Source organism: Dicentrarchus labrax, unplaced genomic scaffold, assembly GCF_905237075.1.
Source record: "Dicentrarchus labrax unplaced genomic scaffold, dlabrax2021, whole genome shotgun sequence".
NCBI classification, from domain to species: Eukaryota; Metazoa; Chordata; class Actinopteri; family Moronidae; genus Dicentrarchus; species Dicentrarchus labrax.
The window spans coordinates 23,437,958-23,456,306 of record NW_026136706.1 but is presented as its reverse complement, the minus strand read 5'-3'; the positions used below and the strand labels follow the sequence as shown (position 1 = coordinate 23,456,306).

The 18,349-nt window shown below is 37.6% G+C and overlaps 2 protein-coding genes and 2 long non-coding RNA genes across 12 annotated transcripts in view; 2 read left to right on the top strand and 2 right to left on the bottom strand.

The window, feature by feature from the left end:
* The window catches only part of LOC127366084 (uncharacterized), a 39,342-nt gene extending 33,498 nt beyond the window's left edge, over window positions 1–5,844 (top strand). The window contains exon 3 of the long non-coding RNA XR_007885285.1: window positions 5,735–5,844. This is a non-coding gene — a long non-coding RNA (uncharacterized LOC127366084). The remainder of the gene's footprint in view (window positions 1–5,734) is intronic.
* Window positions 1–18,349, bottom strand: part of LOC127366077 (interleukin-1 receptor type 1) — a 72,662-nt gene that overhangs the window by 26,399 nt on the left and 27,914 nt on the right. Inside the window, exon 1 of one of the 8 annotated variants that reach the window (XM_051404789.1) lies at window positions 14,896–15,100. The exons of 5 other annotated variants lie outside the window; for them this stretch is intronic. In XM_051404789.1, coding sequence (XP_051260749.1) covers window positions 14,896–14,962 — 67 coding nt within the window. In that variant the 5' untranslated portion in view covers window positions 14,963–15,100. Of the gene's footprint in view, window positions 1–14,895; window positions 15,101–18,349 lie in introns of those variants that run through there. 2 more of the 8 variants (XM_051404790.1, XM_051404795.1) reach the window with 2 other exon arrangements.
* The window catches only part of LOC127366082 (interleukin-1 receptor type 2), a 50,585-nt gene continuing 36,996 nt past the window's right edge, over window positions 4,761–18,349 (bottom strand). The window contains exon 11 of one of the 2 annotated variants that reach the window (XR_007885283.1): window positions 4,761–5,023. Coding sequence is in view for 1 of the 2 variants with exons in the window: in XM_051404811.1 (XP_051260771.1) it covers window positions 5,679–5,824 (146 nt within the window). In the remaining variant the exon portion in view is untranslated. Of the gene's footprint in view, window positions 5,024–5,524; window positions 5,825–18,349 lie in introns of those variants that run through there. The other variant, XM_051404811.1, reaches the window with a different exon arrangement.
* On the top strand, window positions 6,770–8,470 carry LOC127366085 (uncharacterized). Its single transcript, XR_007885286.1, has 2 exons — window positions 6,770–7,387; window positions 8,127–8,470. It is a non-coding gene; the product is annotated as an uncharacterized LOC127366085 (long non-coding RNA).

Here is an 18,349-nt window from a genome sequence, read left to right as displayed (position 1 = left end):
ACCATCTGAAGACGGGCGATGGAGGACCCACTAACCCCCACATATAGTGCATTACAGTAATCCAGCCGAGTGGTAACAAAGGCGTGGATTACCGTTTCAAAGTGCTGCCTTGATAGAATTGGCTTTATTTTGGCCAGCTGCCTCAAATAGAAAAAGCTTGATTTGACAACAGCCTTGATCTGACTGTCAAACTTAAGCTCAGGGTCCACTTTAACCCCTAGGTTTGTGATGCTAGGTTTAATATACTGGGCCAAGGAACCCAGATCTACAGGGGGGATCCCTGTGGTGCCACCAAAAACCATCACTTCTGTCTTTTTATCATTAACAATTTCCCTTTATGTTGATCCATATCTGTAAATTGTAGGTTATTTTGCATCACAGTGTTATGTCAATACACCTTAACCCTGTTAGGATTTAGACCTTTTATAATTCTTGTCTTTGCTAAAAAGAAACATGCTGGACATAAGAGGAGCAGTCCACATCTGATCCTCATGTTCCGCCTCTTAAGTTTATTTTTAACCATGTCTGAGAAAATATCTTTCAAATTAAAGATGCACTATCAGCAAGTACCGGACATTTTGAGATACAGCAGTAAATACTACTCTGCTGGACTGATTAGGGACAAAATAACGTGGGAATATTTTAATATAAATGACACTATAGGATTTTCATCTAATGAAGCCATAGCTCTATCATCCCTCTCGTCCGTATCCAAATCCACAAAAAATCCAGGAGACCACTTGTAAAGTTAAATTCTTCACTATAAGTCAAACAAGGTGATACAAAACAATGTCTTTTCCATTTACAAGATAATCAAAATCAATATACAGAAAAGGGGAGATAGAGAAAGAGAGAGCGGTCCAAATCTGTGTGGCTCCACTCTCTCTGCTTGTCCGAATGGCTTAATTACCTCTCGGTGACATCCCTAAACTCCGGGATCATTAAAGGACCAAAATAAGTTTGAAAACATTCCAATCAATTGCAAATTAAATTTATATATTTTCAATTATTACCACACATTTTAAACCTAAAGAATCATACAATTAACCTTTTGCTTACTTAATAATCTTAATAATTACTTAATAATCAATGAACTTTGTGATTTAACCACTGAAACATCAACAAATGCTTTTAGGCTCCAACAGACACATTTCTGAGGAAACCCCCGATATAAAGTTGGAAGTGTCCTTCAAATGGCAGTTAGAGTGATCAGTGCAATCTTTGAATTAGGAGTGATGGAGATGAAGCCATTTAGCCTGTGGGAGGTTATCAAACTATATGACTCATTTCACTAAAAAGGTAAAATGATGGGAGATGGGAGTTACCCCTCATACGGCAGAGCATGAGAATATGCACAAGGTGTTTTCACACTGAGGGCAATATAGTTTTTAGTGTGAAGTGAAAGAGCCTATATTTCTTGGTAACAAACCCGTTTGGTTTTGTGGTGAGATGCTACAACGATTTCAGTAACATTCACTGGTTTATGTGAAAAAGGGGCTTTTAGTCTCAGAAAATAAAGAATTCAATTTTCTTACAAAAAAATAATAATCTATAGATGAGCAAATAACCAAATCAAATCAATTTAGAGGTTTTGTGTTACAAATGTCGATAATCTCACAATTTCAAGAACTACATGAACCAGGAGACTGAAATGAGGCATCAGATCTACCACGGACAAGTTTTGGTTCCCATCACTTTCCCATCTATTCTTCCAAAACCCAATGTAAGGTGTAAGGGCAAACTTGGCTTCCCCGCTGGATAGAGGAATCCCCAGGAGACATAAGTCATTCATTCAGCTATGAGTCAGTCCCCATCAACCACAATCCCTGAGTAAATGTCAATTCTACAAACAGGATGCACTGCGGGAAATGTGCACTACATTTGCAGCCACAATGTGGCAGTTAGAACACCCTCATCCCAACTAACTAGCTCATGGAAACTTCTTTGAGGTTAACAGATGAATTTGGGGCTGTTGTTAATTCATTATGAGAACAGAGTGGTGGTGTCTAATGACAGTGTGGATAGTTGATGTTGTCTTCAGTTACATAATTAGTTATTATAATCAGTTCACCATCATAGAGGACTAAGAAATCCTGAAAATCCTCACATTTGAGAAGCCACAACCAAAGATATATATATATTTTTTTTTGCATTTTTACAAAACTTGTTTTGTGTTACATGGCTTACTGCCACAGAGGCAGAAAATTACTGACGAGTCAAAATTAGTCAAAAACGTCAGCAGAGTACTCGAGACTGACTTGTCAGTTAAGCAATAATTACTGCTGTCACAAATAGCAAAAGTCGGAAAAATGCTAAACGTGAGAGAAAACCATTTTGACCCCTTCCGAGTGCCTTAGAATGAGCTGTTTTGATCTACAGAGGGAACGGCTCCACTTCCACGGACTCTGCTATTTCGAACCGCCATGTTTCTACAATTGCCCAGAACAGACTAAGCAAACACTGGCTGTAGTTCTTGCGCGTTTCACAGCCACCGTAGTTTTTGCGAGTTTCACAGCCACCGTAGTTTCTCCTACACGCTTGGAAAGCGAGTGGTATTCGGTTGGTTGCTATCTGCAACTTTACTGCTAGATGCCACTATATCCTATACAGTGGTCCTTATTTCATGTTATTTCATACGTCTTATTATCAGGGTTATCTAATATTTGGGTCAGTACAGTAGATGTCCTCTCCGTTCAATTACTCGATCTGGAAGTATATTACATAACTATGCGATCTGTGAAAATCATGAGAATCATGATCATCATGAAATGAAACAATGGATGTCCCAGTACACCTTTTCCTCTGACAGTTTCATGGTTTTCCATTAATCAGTTGGTAGAGTTAAGAAACGTAGCTAAGCCATGAAAAAAAAACATGGATCTAAGTATATGATGCTGAGTATCAAAATATTCAAAATTGGAAAATGCATTGTATTGAATGTTAGGGCAAAATAATGCATAAATTGTGTTTTAGTGAGGAACACTGAATGTAAACATAACATTTGTGTCTTTGTTTTTTTTCCTTTGTTCATAAAAAAATCCACACAAGAACTTAACTTTATGATCTCTTACTCACCACGTAGAACTCTTGTTTTTTAGGACAGTCTAAAATCAGTTCACAGCTTTGTGTCCCACCTTGTTGTCAGATGAATCCTTTCCAGCACTAATGAATCACTGTTTGCTGAGTGCAGCTGTGGTTTATATTACTGTATCATTTGTGGCTCCATTTAAAACACTGTCTTGTTGAGACCTCTAGTGGCTGCATGGAGAAGGTACTTGAGATAAAGATATCTGCAAATGAAGTGATCAACCAATCCTTAACCAAAAAATGCATTTATTATAATTTAAAATATTCATTAATGGCGTATGCTTTTATTTACTGTTCACGTTGTGGTTCTACAGTGCTTACTGTGTGGTGAACACTATGTGTTTCTGCTTTTGTGCATGGTGGCTCAGACGCTTGTGGTTTTCTGTGTGGAGTTTACATGTACTTTATATGTCTACGTGGGATTCTTGTGGGTGCCCCTGTTTCCTCTGACAGTCCAAAGACCGTTTAAGTGAAGTGGAAACTCCAAATTACATGGAATTACATGTGTTTGAATATCTATATCTAGACAGGATATGCAGAATATAGTGTTAGGGAAGCACCGATCCACATTTTTTCACTTCCGATCCTGATACCTGAATTTGGATATCGGCCGATACCGATACTATTCCGATACCAGAGCTCTGTTTTCTTTAATATTATTATTATCATTATTGTTGATTTTATATGAGGCTGAAATAAACTCCTCTCAACAGGCAAGTATGATATGTACGTATGTATGCATGTATGTCCCAAAAGGCAACTTGAGGTAAGTATAAGGTCAGAAAAGGAAGTCAGAAAAACAGGAAATCCTGTTAACAGGAAAAATCCCATCCTGAATACAAATATGCAACTGTAAGGCTTTCAAATTGATTGTCATGTCAATATTTATTAAATTCCCAAAATGTCAAATATTTGAAATATAAGAGAAGTGCAATAAGTGTAAACATCAGTTTAGACGCTTCTAGGTGTATTACTGCCCTCCTCAGGAAGTCACTCTAAGGATAATGTTACTGCTTCAAATGGTTGGATCGGGAAAATCCGATACGTGAATTACGCTGGTATTGGTCCCGATACCTATACTGGATCGGATCGGCCCCATCCCTATATAGTGTGCTTGCCATGTTTTAGTCATGTTGCTTCTTAAAAATAAACAAGTTGCAGAAAGGGGATTCTCTTTCTAAGGAGTGTCATTTTATAATATGGTATTTCTTTCATCAAACCAACTGTAACAGCACACATAAATAAATGTATGACGGATAGGGCTGGGCAAGTTAACGTGTTATTATCGCGTTAACGCATTAATTCATTAATGGTTATTAATGCTGGTGAATTTTTTCATCTCGCATTAACGCAGTTTTTTTTTTAACTATTATTATTATTTTGAAAGTCCGTTGCTCACTGGCTCTGAACACACATCCACACAAACCATGGGTCACAGGAGGGGGAGTGGAGGGAGGCTTCGGCAGACTACATTGGACGCAGCTAACAAATGCCATAGCGAAGTGGATAGCTTCAAACTGCAGGCCGATGACTTTTGAATTAATTATTGAATTTTGCGTAACTGCGATCATCATCAGAAGATTACAAATTTTAAACGTTGCCCAGCACTAATGACAGATCAAGTGAAGAGATGAAGTCTAAATACATAAAATGATGCACTGGGACCAGAACAGTTAGATCATCAACACCATTTAATACTTTTAATAGAGCAGTAATGTAACAATTATTAAACATTATAAATGCTACATACCATCAAACATCAACACTGAGATATTTGATTGGTTAGATTTGACATGTAAAAGTGCAGAATGCTTCCCTGAGAAGATTTATTGCATTTTGAAAAAAAACCCAACACATACACTCCAGCGGCCACTTCACTGGGTACCGCTGTAAAATCTATTGCAATCCAATACAAAAGCTCAGCCATAAATTCAACCTTAAGATAATAATGTTCAATGTTTGCAGTTCAACACCACTGCAAACTATAACCTCAAATAAATTGAATATTATCTCTCTCAGACAGTTTCAATTAAAACTGCACTTAAACGTAAAGGTAGATTTTATAGCTGATCTCTTGTATTGTATTGCATTAGGTTTCTCACTCATAAAGTGGCCACTGAGTGTATATTTTTGTAGCGGTGTAGGTGTCATAGTATAAATATTATTTATCCATGTGCATAAAATCTGAGTAAAAAAATGTTATGCAACAAGGTCAGTAGGATCTGCATTTGTATTGTGCACAGTCCCTGTAACATCCATCACCATAGCCCCAGTATCACAATACAGAATATTAGATACGTATCAGTGTATCAATATTGCCACATTAGCACATACAATATCAAAAGTAAGAAAAATGCCATGTGTAATTCTCAGTGAAGGATAAATAAATGGAGGACAGTGGGTAACAGCTGAAAACAGCTACTGATTGAACACTGAATGCCTGTGAAAGGAGTGTTAATCACCAAACACAGTGTGGTTGTGTCACTGCATAACATCACATGCACACAATGCATAAAACAGTGATTTGATGTAACAGCAAACACGTTAAAGAAGGTTTTTGTTTTAAGGAAGAAGCGAGCACACCAGCAGAGTTAGAAAGTGCTGTTCTGCCGAGCCAGAAAGTAATCCATTTTGTTTTTCCTTTTAGGTTTGAAGATGACATAGAGGAAGATAGAAACCACCGTCAGAAAGCAGGACACGGCCACCACAGCTACCACCAGCCATGTAAATGTGGAGTCTGCAAAGAGAAAGACAGAGGTAAATGCATGCTCTGATATAGAAGCCACTGGTTCTCTTGAACATTGCAAAGGATAATTGTGATAACTGTGTATTAGAGCTTAGATTGGGTATTGGCTCTGTTGGTTATGATCACGTACTTATTAGAGTCTTTTGAACATGGCGACATACATATGCACACACACACACACACAACTCACCCTCTAGCTGAAGCTGTGTGACAACTTCCTGTCTCCCTCCTTGGTTCTGAGTGACACACTTGAGCTCTGTCATCGCATCTTCTTCGGTGTTTACATGGTATGACTAAAGGCTGTTATATACTCGCTGTTACCAACCTGTGGTCGCGCGACAGTGTGATGTCAAAATGACGTAGATCTCACTGGGACGCCAGGATTTAGGCCAGGTCGCGCCAGGTCGTGCACCACTCTTTTTTTTTTTTTTAGCTGAGCACGCCAAAGCGGAAAAGGGAAGATGGATGAGTTCGAGGGCAAGCTTTCCGAGCAAGTGCGCCTCTACAGGCATCTGTACGATCCTTCAATGAAGGAACACAGAGATGCCCAGAGGTGCCAAATATTGGAAAAGAGGAGGCCATATGCCGGAAAATTTGGAAGAACCTCTGCTACCGATTTGGAAAATCAAAAAAGAGGTCGCCATTGTTTACCTTTTTCTTCTTCTTCTAGTGCGTAGAAATAGCAAAGTCGGTAGCCTTTCCTCACTTGCGACACCTCTGTTCAGGAGAAGACTGCAACTAGTGTCGCGACCACCATGCGCAAGTATAAATAGTTACGGCGCCCCCGTGACGCCACGTTGTTGCGCGACAGGTCGGGAACAGCGAGTATATAACAGCCTTTAGGCTGAATATGTTTAATATATCTGTAATGTTAGTCAAATATTAGCAGCTTTAATCACAGGTCCCAGCACACAGAAAGGGACAATCAAAATCAAGAAGGTACAATCCAAAGTGATTCCTCATTGGCTTAGTGAAGAGATAATATAATTTCTAACAGTGTTTTGAGCATTTATGTTTAGTATTTACTGCGCTATATGTACACTGGATGAACAGAAAAACTTTGCGCATGCATCTTAAAGGGGACATATTATGCAAAACCAATTTTTTAATTGTTTGCAGTTCAGATTTTGCTCCCCTTGCTACGTCACAGAGGCATGCATTTTCATATTGCAACCTTTAACCTGCATGTTGCCACCCATTTCCGCCCTGTATTAGCAGAGCTCCGCCATTGCCCCTACAAGCGAGCAAGCGGCCGGCGTTATGTCTGAGCAAAGGCTTAAGCACGCTAACTGTTCAGTCCTTGGCTTCCCAGCCCAGCACAAATCTCTTTATAGTCTCCCAGCCTCAGGCGATGTATGAGCACAGTGGATTCATTTTATTTTTGATGGCAATGGCCCGGCTAGAGTCGTCAAAAGTCTGTACGTGTGTGCAAACCACTTTGTATCGGACTGTTTTAACAACCTCGGTCAGTAATATACTGGACTGGCTAAAAGACTGTTCCTGAAAGAGGGAGCAGTACCAACTGTCCGTAGCAAGACGGCAGAGGAAGTAACAGTAAGTATTTTTAAGAATTTATGCTTTGTTTTTCATTGTTCGTGTAAGACTAGGTAATGCTAACAGCTGTTAGCTGCAGGAGCCTCAGTGATGCTAATGTTGTTATTTTGCTTGTTAAATGTTCTGCACCAGTTGGTGCAGATGTCTCCATATTCTTCGCTGCAATGTTTTTATAGAGATTCACACAAAGTTTATGCCGTGAATCACCAATTTCAATTTCACCCCTGCTGCCAGTAGCTCTGTGCAGGGGGTGACACAGTAAAAGTTACTGTTGTGAGGTTTGTGGCCGGGGAAAATTGGCTTTATGTTCGTCTGTAATTTGGCAAACGTGCATGCTTTTCAGTAAGTACTATGTTTATGTGTGTCGCCGGTAGAATGAGCAGAGACGAGCAAACAAACTGTAGCGATGCAAAAAGTAATTTTGGATTCAGCAGCAAGCCTCACCAGCTGTTCCGCTTGTTGAGCTGCACTAGACAGGAAAGATAGTTAAGTAAGTAACTCCGACAGTCACTGTAATGTAGCTCGGGGGGTAGTAGGGATGTGTATCGACACCCGCTTCAAAAACTTCAAATCAAAACCCGAATATCAACAAGGTTCGAGCTAATTGAGAATAGTTTAATGTGATGTCTCGAGTAAGACTGAAACAGTTCCTCTTGTTACACATGTTACGGTCCCTGTCTAGTGTTGATGTGCTAATGTGGTTGACCAGTTGTTGTTGTTCCTATGTGTGTCCTTGAAGGTACCATCAGCAGAGTACGGATTTGGAGCACCTGGTTGAGGCGCTCCTTAAAGGATAAAAACCCTGTCTCAACTTTGCTCTGGTCTCTCTCTCTCTCTCTCTCTCTCTCTCTCTCTCTCTCTCTCTCTCTCTCTCTCTCTCATTGGGCTGCATTCCTGCCAGCAGCAGCAGCACATTCTCTTTGTTTGGTTTCTGATTTGTTTTCACTTTACAACATTTACACCTCATATTGCTCACACATCCACATTTACATTACTGATGTTACTGACTGACACACTTCACATTTGTACTTATAACCTCAGTTGTTTAAGTTAATATAATAAATTCACTAATTTCTTGCCATCTATTGTGTCCTATGCCGTATTTGTCATAGCCTAGGAGCCGGGTTATAACACTCGATTACAAAGAAACTGCATCAAGGCTTTAATTAATCCAGAACTATATACAGCGCGCTGTGTTTATCACGGTTGATAATTACAACTCACTTTGGAGAGAGAAAAAGGCAAGCGGCGAAAAAGACACAGAGCAGAGAAAACGACCATAAGCTTGTGAGGATTTCGAGCAGAAACAGGATTAAAACGTATTCGATGATGGCCACAGCAAACATCAGTACCAAGCGGACCGTGATGGCAGTCTGCAGTGACACAAAAATAATCCAATCTAAAATATCCTCTGGCAAAATGTGTACAGACGTCTAACTAGTGGGCCCTCTGAGAGAGCAGGGTTGTCCTCTTGCTTTCAGACTAATGGAGGAAAACTGAAACACTGACAAAGCAGGTGTCATGCCAGGTACTGGGATTTTGCCGATGTTGCCGCCCCCACGCTCAGCAGCAAATTTAACCTCAGGGATTTACTAACGGAATCCCATGAAATGAGTCACATTAAATGGTGAAATGCCACTTATATCAAAGGTCAGCAGAAATAATACCAACAGTAATAATATCATTTATATTTATTTATAATTAAAGATAAAGGCCTGTTTTTCTGAGGTTTCAGCAAACCTTTAAATGGTTTCAGAAAATATTACAGACTTATCTATTCATTGTGATATAATATTTCACCCCTATATTTTGCTATACAAACATGATGGGGTAATACTTATATTTTGATGAAGATCTTGGCATTTAGAGTGATAGAATATATATTGAATTGAAAATCATTTCTGTTCTGTTTATTAGGCATTATCTGATCTGCTTACTCAGATTACTATTATTCAAACATTATATTTCATCTATATATTATATATTGTATTCAGTAATACAAAATGTATTTCTTCTCCACATTATTGTACTCTATTGTATTCTTTATCAGTTTAAGCTGGGCTTTGCCCGACAGGAAGCTAAAGTCTCTGGTTCGTGCAGATCACTTTTGCCGCAATGTTAAATCATCATTTCAATGGATGAATTTTTGAGCAAGTTGAATTTCATGATTGATGAATAATAAGTCAGCTATACTGTAATTGCATGTGCAACACTCCCTATTTTTTCTTATAAAGCAGTACGTGAGTGTGTGCACATTCACCAGTGCAGGTGACATTTGATATTGTAGTAAGTGGCCAGCGAGGGATTGGCAGTGTAGAGATCTTATTAGTGATGTAATGCAGTAGGTTTCTGCCACCAGACCCAGCCAGCTTGTTGCGTGGGTTCAGCTTTGGTTATTTTCAAGAATTTTCTCTTTGTGACTGTGCCAGTAGACCTTTTTCACAGCAGCCATTTTGACATGAAAGAGTTGGACCAATGATACTAATTAAGGTTGTGTTCCATTCAGGTCAAACAGAGTCATAGTGCTGCTATTGTGCATGTTGGCTCAGTGGAAAGACTGCTACACTAATAAGAACTGAATTTTAATTAATATGTATATAACACCTGTATTTATTAGTCCTGTCCTAATCTGCTTTTTTTAGCCCCCGATCTGATGAAGTATTTGCAGATACGGAGTCCCTATCCGATACTTATGTTTTTTTTATATTATGCAGTGCACAGTGCCCACTACAAGTACATTAAAGTTATTAAAATCAATCCACTGTGGCGCCTGGTTAGTTCAGTCGGTAGAGCTGGTGACCCATATGCGCAGTGGCCCGGGTTTGAATCCGACCTGCGGCCCTTTGCTGCATGTCGTCCCCTCTCTCTGCCCCCTTTCCTGTCTCTCTATCAAATAAACGCACAAAGACCAAAAAAATAATACTAAAAAAAATTTAAAATAAAAATCAATCCACTGTATGCTTGACAATTAAATAACATCAAAGCTGTTTCTTACGGTTGTTGTTTGTTTTTTTTCACACTAAATTTTAAAATAATAGATCTTCTCTGTAATGTTTTTGCTGTTGTCGCTGTCTGGAGGACCTGAGTTACCTGTATTCTGCTGAGTAATTATTTTTGTCGTCTGTACTTTTGCATGGATTACATTAATTAATTACTCATGTTGGTATGGTTTTTGTTGCACTTGTTGAGTGTGGCTGTATTGCTCTCTACTCTGAGCAGAGGCGGCTCCGCCTGCAGATAAACTCCATGACATAGCTGCACCGTGCATGAAAGCACGAGTAAAAACTGCTGTGTCACAGCTGACTTAAAACAATGGATCTGATCGGGTCATTAAAGCAGATACCGATCAGTTAAAAAATGCATTGATTGGCACCAATACCGATCGTTGAGATCAGATCGGGACATCCCTAGTATTTGTTATTATTATCAGTATTATTTCATGTCAGAATGGTTGCTGTGAAAAGGGTTTAATTTGTCTTGCAAGGACAGTAGATGCACAATACCTTATGTGAAAAAAGACAGGGACAGAGTGTAGCCAATGGGTTGCGTTAGCCTGGCATGCTAACAGGCTAATTTTTAACACAAGAAATATTGTCAAAAAATGTGTGGATGAAAATGTAAACTCATGGCCAGTAACATTAATATTGACAAATATAACTGATAACAACATTAGTAAGATTAAGTGTACATTATACAAATTGAGCAGAGAGAGATGTCATTTCTGCCCACCATCGTTATGTGGATTAGGAAATAGACTCCTAACTTTGGTAATGGTCTAAAATCTGTTTTGGTTAGAGGATTTTGGAAATACATCTGAATTTTTTAAGGATTGTCAGAGATCTTTACTCTGTAGCCTTTAATGCGTTAAATCAATACACTAAAAATTGGATAATAATAAGCATCAAATAGTTGATTATTTTTTTGTCCATCAATTAATCGATTAGTCGACTCATTGTTGCAGTCATCCTCCTTCTGTTTTCAGTAGCTGCTGTTGCAATGCTTTGTTTGTTTACTACATGAACCTTTGGACCAGAGAAAAAGACTTGTTTGGCGATGGTGCAATTCAGGTTTGATAGAGGTGGCAGACCTTTGGCATTTTGTTGGGGTTTATAAGAGGAAGTTATCAACAGATGTAAGACGTTGTGAGTGAGTGAGTGTGTATTCCTGGATTGCCAGCTTCTGTTCAGAGGAGGAGCTGTGTCTGCCACTTAAGCTCACAGATGTAAATCTATTATAGGCATAGTTAAATGTTATCAGTGTAATCAGCTTAGTTGATGGCAGTTTATTGCTGTCAAACAAGAGGCTGAAATCTAAATTTAATATTGACCGCCATGTTCTTTAGTACCACATTTAATTATTAAAATAAATTTACTTTGGTTGGAATTTCTGATTAAATTATTTCCGTTCTGGCAAGATTTTGTACTCTATCTTAAAGAACCATCTGTGTCTTTCATCCCATTAACCACAAATGCGGTATACTTAACATTACTAGTGAATGTTTCAGATAGCACATACTTTGTATGAGTAATTATTCTACTATCCTATATCATGACACAGCCACTGGTTTCCATTCATTTCATGACGTAAGGGAAATGATCTCGCAGATACCTATCTACCTACCTAGATAATCTGGATCGAGATAAAGAATCACAGTGACCAACCCATCACATGTTGGGACTGGGTTTAGCAAAGCTTGTCAGTTCATCAGCTGACTCAGAGTCCTAGATTGCCCCAACAAGGAGAGTTTATAAAAAGTTATAGTATAGTATGTGAGAAAAATAGAGCTCCAACATGTCCACTCTCCCTAATGGAAACTTGGCCAAGCTGCAGTAAGCTACTGTAGTTGTTTTTAAAAGAAACTAATGAATCTTATAGTTTCAGCCTCTTATGTAAAACTGGGTTTTATTGTGTAACTGAGTGAGCAATTTCCTTTCTAACACAGTGCTGACGTCATTCAGGTAAGGGACTTCCTTGAGACACAACCATAAAAGTGTGAATGTAAATGTTTGCCATCTTTGACCTATTTAATTAACAGAGGACGCAGATTGAAAGAACCCACTGACATTGCAGTCAGAAAAAGATGTAAGTAACCGTTGGTAAAATTCAGCTGGGGGCGGGAGCAGATTAAACTAGGTTTATGCTCAATGCAGTGTCCCCGGCAGTTCTCGAAAACATTAATGTCCTGTTGGCCCAAAAATACAGTGTCTGGGACAACTCGGGACAAATTAATCATTCCAAATACATTTTTTGCGGCATGAGCTCTTACACATGCCCCTCAGAAGTGTGGCTTAGCTACATTTGACATTCTCTCTGACTCTAAATCTCTTGATGAGAGGGTTTCTATGTGTGTAAATATTTAGATAGTAGTGCTGGGCGTCAAAGCATTTTTATTATCTCTGAGTTTGAATGCAGTATAGAAACAAATGCAACTGAAATGGATGACATGAAATATTTGTACAGCATTCATTTTCATAAAGGTTGTTTTAAGTCGAATTCCCAAGTTCCCAGTTGGAAATTTCCACTGGAATAAAGGCGAAGGATTTTAGCCTTTTATAATTATCACTGATCAATAGTAAGTGAAAATGTTAGTAATTTACTGTTATTAGCACTTGTGTCTTTTGTATCTCAGTACTGTCCTACTTCCATGTTGCTACGGTGTTTCTCTCTCACTAGTTCCCTCTGGATCTCTGGGTTTGGGTGTTCTATAGCTTGTAAATATTTAAATAATTCATTTGATCTACTCCCTCCCATTTGGAGTTTTTTTTGTTACTTCAAATATACAGTATGATGTTCCTGCCTGTAGAGATGTTGTAATTTGGCTAAATAATAATAATGTTCATAGCGTGTGTATGTAAAACAGAAACAGGTTTGCAGTTTGTAGTGATCCATTACTACAAACTACTACTACTTCCATTTATTAATCTGAAAGAAACAGTAACTCGGCCAATTACTAAAGGAATAATGAAAACGGATTGTGGTCAAACACCTTGAGTGAATTTATTATTCTGATATAAATGGAGGGAACAACTAGCAATAACTTCTGTAGTGGACCAGAGTGAGTCAATGAAGTGATGCAAGTTACTGAAATATTGATTAAACTCAATTTATTATTATTTTATATATTTTTATATTTATTTACTAAATATTAATGTTAAGTCTGGGACAGTTGAAAGTAGAAGTTGTGAAAGCTGCGGGACATTTCTAGCCCTGGTCCGTGGAGTGAGGGTGTGCTCTGTGGCTCTTTACTTTCAGTACAAAGAAATAATAAGAATGTCACTGTGAGGACAGAGAATCTTCTTTTTCTGTTTCCCAGCCTTGGATTGATGCAGAGCCTCAGCTGTATATATATATATATATATATATATATATATATATATATATATATATATATGTATATATCTACATGTATAGACATGGACACATAAATAAACATAATTTTTTTGCTACTCGAAATACATTTTATATTCTATATTTATATCTATATATTTTTTCAGCCGATATGACAACCGATAGTTAACTGCTCCTTCACATTTTTGTATTTTAAAAAGAAGTTCATAACCTTTCATGCATGGAGCGTTATATACTCTGACCTAACTAAATCTGACTGACAACACTTGTTAACACAGACAAAACAACAATTCTGACTCCTCAAATGTTCTTTTTTCTTTTTAAGTACATCAGAAAACTTCTTTTATTCTAAAATAGAAATACAGAAATTATCATTATTATGGATGGATAATTTATTAGCTATAATTTGATTAATTGGAATGATATAATTGACCACTGTTGACATAATTATCACAGATGCCTAATCCATGTATTTGTATTCTTCATTGGTTACTTTATGCTTTTCTTGTGTTATTTATTAATAAATAATATAATAATTTATTAATTATTATCATATTATTTTTGGATTACAAACTGTTTTAAGACATTTTAGAAATATTACATTTTTACATATATTTGTGAAAGCTTTAATTCAATCATGTCACAAACAGCTCATCTTATTATCTATAATAGAGAATGTATGCTGAAAACAGGCAGTATTTTGTGAATATCTCTCTTTTGAAGGAAACTCCTTCAACAAGTCATGCTCAGATTTCTCAAGGGTTATTTCTCAGGTTATAAACAGGAAAGGCAGTGCCATACACACATGACACAAGCCATGCGCTCGAACTTTCAGTTAACTGTTCAACATGCTCTAAAGAAAGTTTGTGCGTATCAGGTTCATCTGTAATTCTATCTTTACCCGGCATGGGTTCAGAGGAGTTTTCCCCCCCAACCCGTAGAAGGCTGTGTTGATATTTTGACTGGAAGAATACTGAAACTGAAAGTGCTCAAACTTGAGTGTCAGCAAATAATTCAAAGCAACAATTGGACAAAAGCTTTGTGTTATAAACTTCATGTAAAGCAGCCAGAGTCTGGTTTTAGAAATGAATCATAACAGCAGAAACCTTTCTCAGTCGGAAAATAAAGGGCTCAGAATAATTTTGATGGTCAGTACTCACAGTGTGCCTCAGCGAATGAGAGAGACGGCAGAGCAACCAGCAAGAAGACCCAGCCTGCCACTGCCATAGTCCTTGTCTGTGGTAAAAGACAGGTCACATAAAGTCCTGTGAGATTTCACAGACATGGCTCATGTTCTCAGTCACACTGACTCTCACAGGTTTCTTGACACATTTCCTGACTGGTGAACTGACTGACTACATTCCTATAAAGGGAAGTGAGAGGTGCAGTTGACACAAGGAAGGCAGGTCTGAAACACTCCCAGTAAAGTCCCAGGAAGTTCCACTGATTTGTGTTTATTTGGAATTTAAAGGTCCAGTGGGTAACATTTGGGAGACTCCATTTATTATTCATAGGTATGTTTTCATTAGTGTATAGTCACTCAAAAATGGTTGTGGTTTTGTTACTTCATGATGAGCTGTTTTTATCTACAGAGGGAGAGCCTATCACATTTTTTATGGCCACCATAGTTTCTCCTAAGGGCTGCGCTGTAGTCAAATGGCTACTACTACAACTTCACTACTACACCACTGAATCCTACACACTGGTGCTGTTAATCTCTCTGTCAATCTCTCTCGCTCTCTCTATCTCTTTATCTCTCTGTCTATCTTACTGTTCTGATTCAGCGTATTTTATCATTGCACTCCAGTACTCTATCTTCAATGAATAATATATACTTTATAGCAGGGTGCAAAATATTTTATTTTGTCCACAGGCCAAATGGCTTGTGAATGTTCAGACTTTAGCAGCAAATCAGCATGTTAACATTGCTTTTTTGGCTGGTGAGTGAAACAAACATACCAGCCAGCATTTGGCTGGTGGCCACTGCCCTGCTTTGTAGGTTTCTAATGAAAAGATCTTTTGTTGTTAGTATTTTGTTTCAGAATATTCACTGGACTGACTAAGTAAATGTTTGTTTATAACAAAATAGATAGCAGTGAAATTTATAAAGACATGGATTTACATTGATTTAAAAACTGTCAGTTATAAATTCAGTATTTGGTAACAAAATATCCAAAAGAACATAGGGAATATTATGTGATAAGTGATATACTGTTAGACTAAATTGCCACTTACAGTTACACTGACACTATGTATCCATTTATAGAAAACATACATTATTTACTGAAAAGCATGGAGGCACTGCAGAATAAATAAAATATAATAAATGTTGTGTTGAGACTTACAGACAGCTGCTTGTTACTTGTAAGAAGCTTAAGACGTGCTTGTAGGTTTTCCTTCACAATAATTTATACTGTTCCGCTAATTCCTGCATGAAATTTCCACTCAACTGAAAAAAAGTACCACTTGTCTTGCAGTATAGGTTCTGTGCAATGATTCATACCTATGAAATAGGCCATGAAACCACATTTGTTCCAGTTCTGAAAGTGACAGCTGTATATTAACCCAATGCAATAAAGATTGTATTAGTGTGTTACTGTACCACTTTTACAAAGGTAAATTAAAAATAAATTGGATAGTTGGATTGTTATGATACTTAAGATGCACTTCTTCCTGGTCTTTACTGATGACCTCACACTGAGAAGGAGGAGGATTTTAAATTCTATTCTAAATTTTACATGGAGCCAGTGCAGAGAAGCTAGTACAGGAGAGATGTAATCTCTTTTTGTAGTTCCTGTCAGTACTTGTGCTGCAGCGTTCTGAATTAATTTGAGCGTTTTAATGGGCTTATTGGGGCAACCTGATAATAAAGAGTTGCAGTAATCCAGCCTTGAAGTAACAAATGCATGGATTAGTTGTTCTGCATCTGTCTGTGATAGGATGTGTCTAATTTTTTGTAACATTACGTAAATGAAAGAAGGCAGTCCTGGAGGTCTGCTTTATGTGGGAGTTAAATGACAAATCCTGAACAAAGATAACTCCAAGATTCCTGACAGTGGTGCTAGAGGCCAAGGTAATGCCATCTAGAGTAACTATATCTTTAGACAGTGAGTCTCTAAGTTTTTTAGGGCCAAGAACAAGAATTTAATTTTTTTCTGAGTTTAACATCAGAAAATTGCTGCTCATCCAGGATTTTATGTCCTTAAGACATGTTTGTAATTTAGATAATTGATTAATTTCATTGGGCTTGATCGATAGATATAACTATGTATCATCTGCATAACAGTGAAAGTTAATGGAGTGATTCCTAATAATGTTGCCTAAAGGGAGCATATATAAAGTAAATAGTATTGGTCCAAGTACAGAACCTTGTGGAACTCTATGAATAACTGTAGTATTTATTGAAGATTCATCATTAACATGTACAAGTCCATTATCAGAAGCAATCAGAAGGTCATTATTAACTTTAACCAGAGCTGTCTCTGTGCTATGATGAACTCTAAATCCTGACTGAAAGTCCTCAAATAAACTATTGTTATGTAGAAAGTCACACAACTCTTTGGCGACTACTTTCTCCAGAATCTTAGAGAGGAAGGGGAGGTTAGAGATTGGTCTATAGTTGGCTAAAACCCCTGGGTCAAGAGTGGGCTTTTTAAGAAGGGGTTTAATTACAGCTAATTTAAAGGACTGTGGTACATATCCTGATAAAGAAGTGCCAATTAAGGGAACAACTTCTTTAAGCAGCCTAGTTGGGATCGGGTCTAATAGACAGGTTGATGGCTTCGATGAAGAAATCATTGAAGTTAACTGATGAAGATCGATAGCAGAAAAACAGTCTAAATATATATCTGAGTTTACATTTGTAAAAGTCCCTGAACTTGGAGAGCCACTGATAACTGTTGATGGCAGTTGGTGATAATTTTCTCTCTAATAGTAATAATTTTATTATAAAAGAAGCTCATGAAGTCATTGCTACTTAAGGTTATGGGGATATGTGGCTCAATAGAGTTGTGACTCTCTGTCAGCCTGGCTACAGTGCTGAAGAGGAACCTAGGGTTATTCTTATTTTCTTCTATTAGTGCTGAGTAATAGGCTCCTCTGGCATTACGGAGGGCCTTTCTATAAATTTTAAGATTATCTTGCCAAATTGAGCGATATTCTGATAGTTTGGAAGAGCGCCATTTCCTTTCAGATTTCCTAGCTATTTGCTTTAACTGGCGGGTTTGGTGGTTGTACCACGGTGCTAGTCTCCTATGTTTTAATAATTTCCTTTTTATTTCATCAGGAAATTAATTGAGTTTCCTTTGCTAATTCGGTGGCTTTTGCATACTGCTAAGAACAAAATGCTAAGGGAAACAAAAAACAAAAAGTTGTGCAGGGAATTGAAATGAAAATAATAATAATTTTGATGAAAAATGCACAGTTTGTCCTCATTTAAGCCTAGCAGCTTTTTCTGCCTTGTTGCAGGGTGTATGTGCCTTTTATAAATAGCATTTAATAAAAATAAATACATTTCTAATAATCGTTTTCTTCCCTCAGCTTTTGCTTTTAAATAACATTAAAGAAATGGCAGTACATTTGAGATACAGTTCAAATGTTTGCTGCTTGACTTCT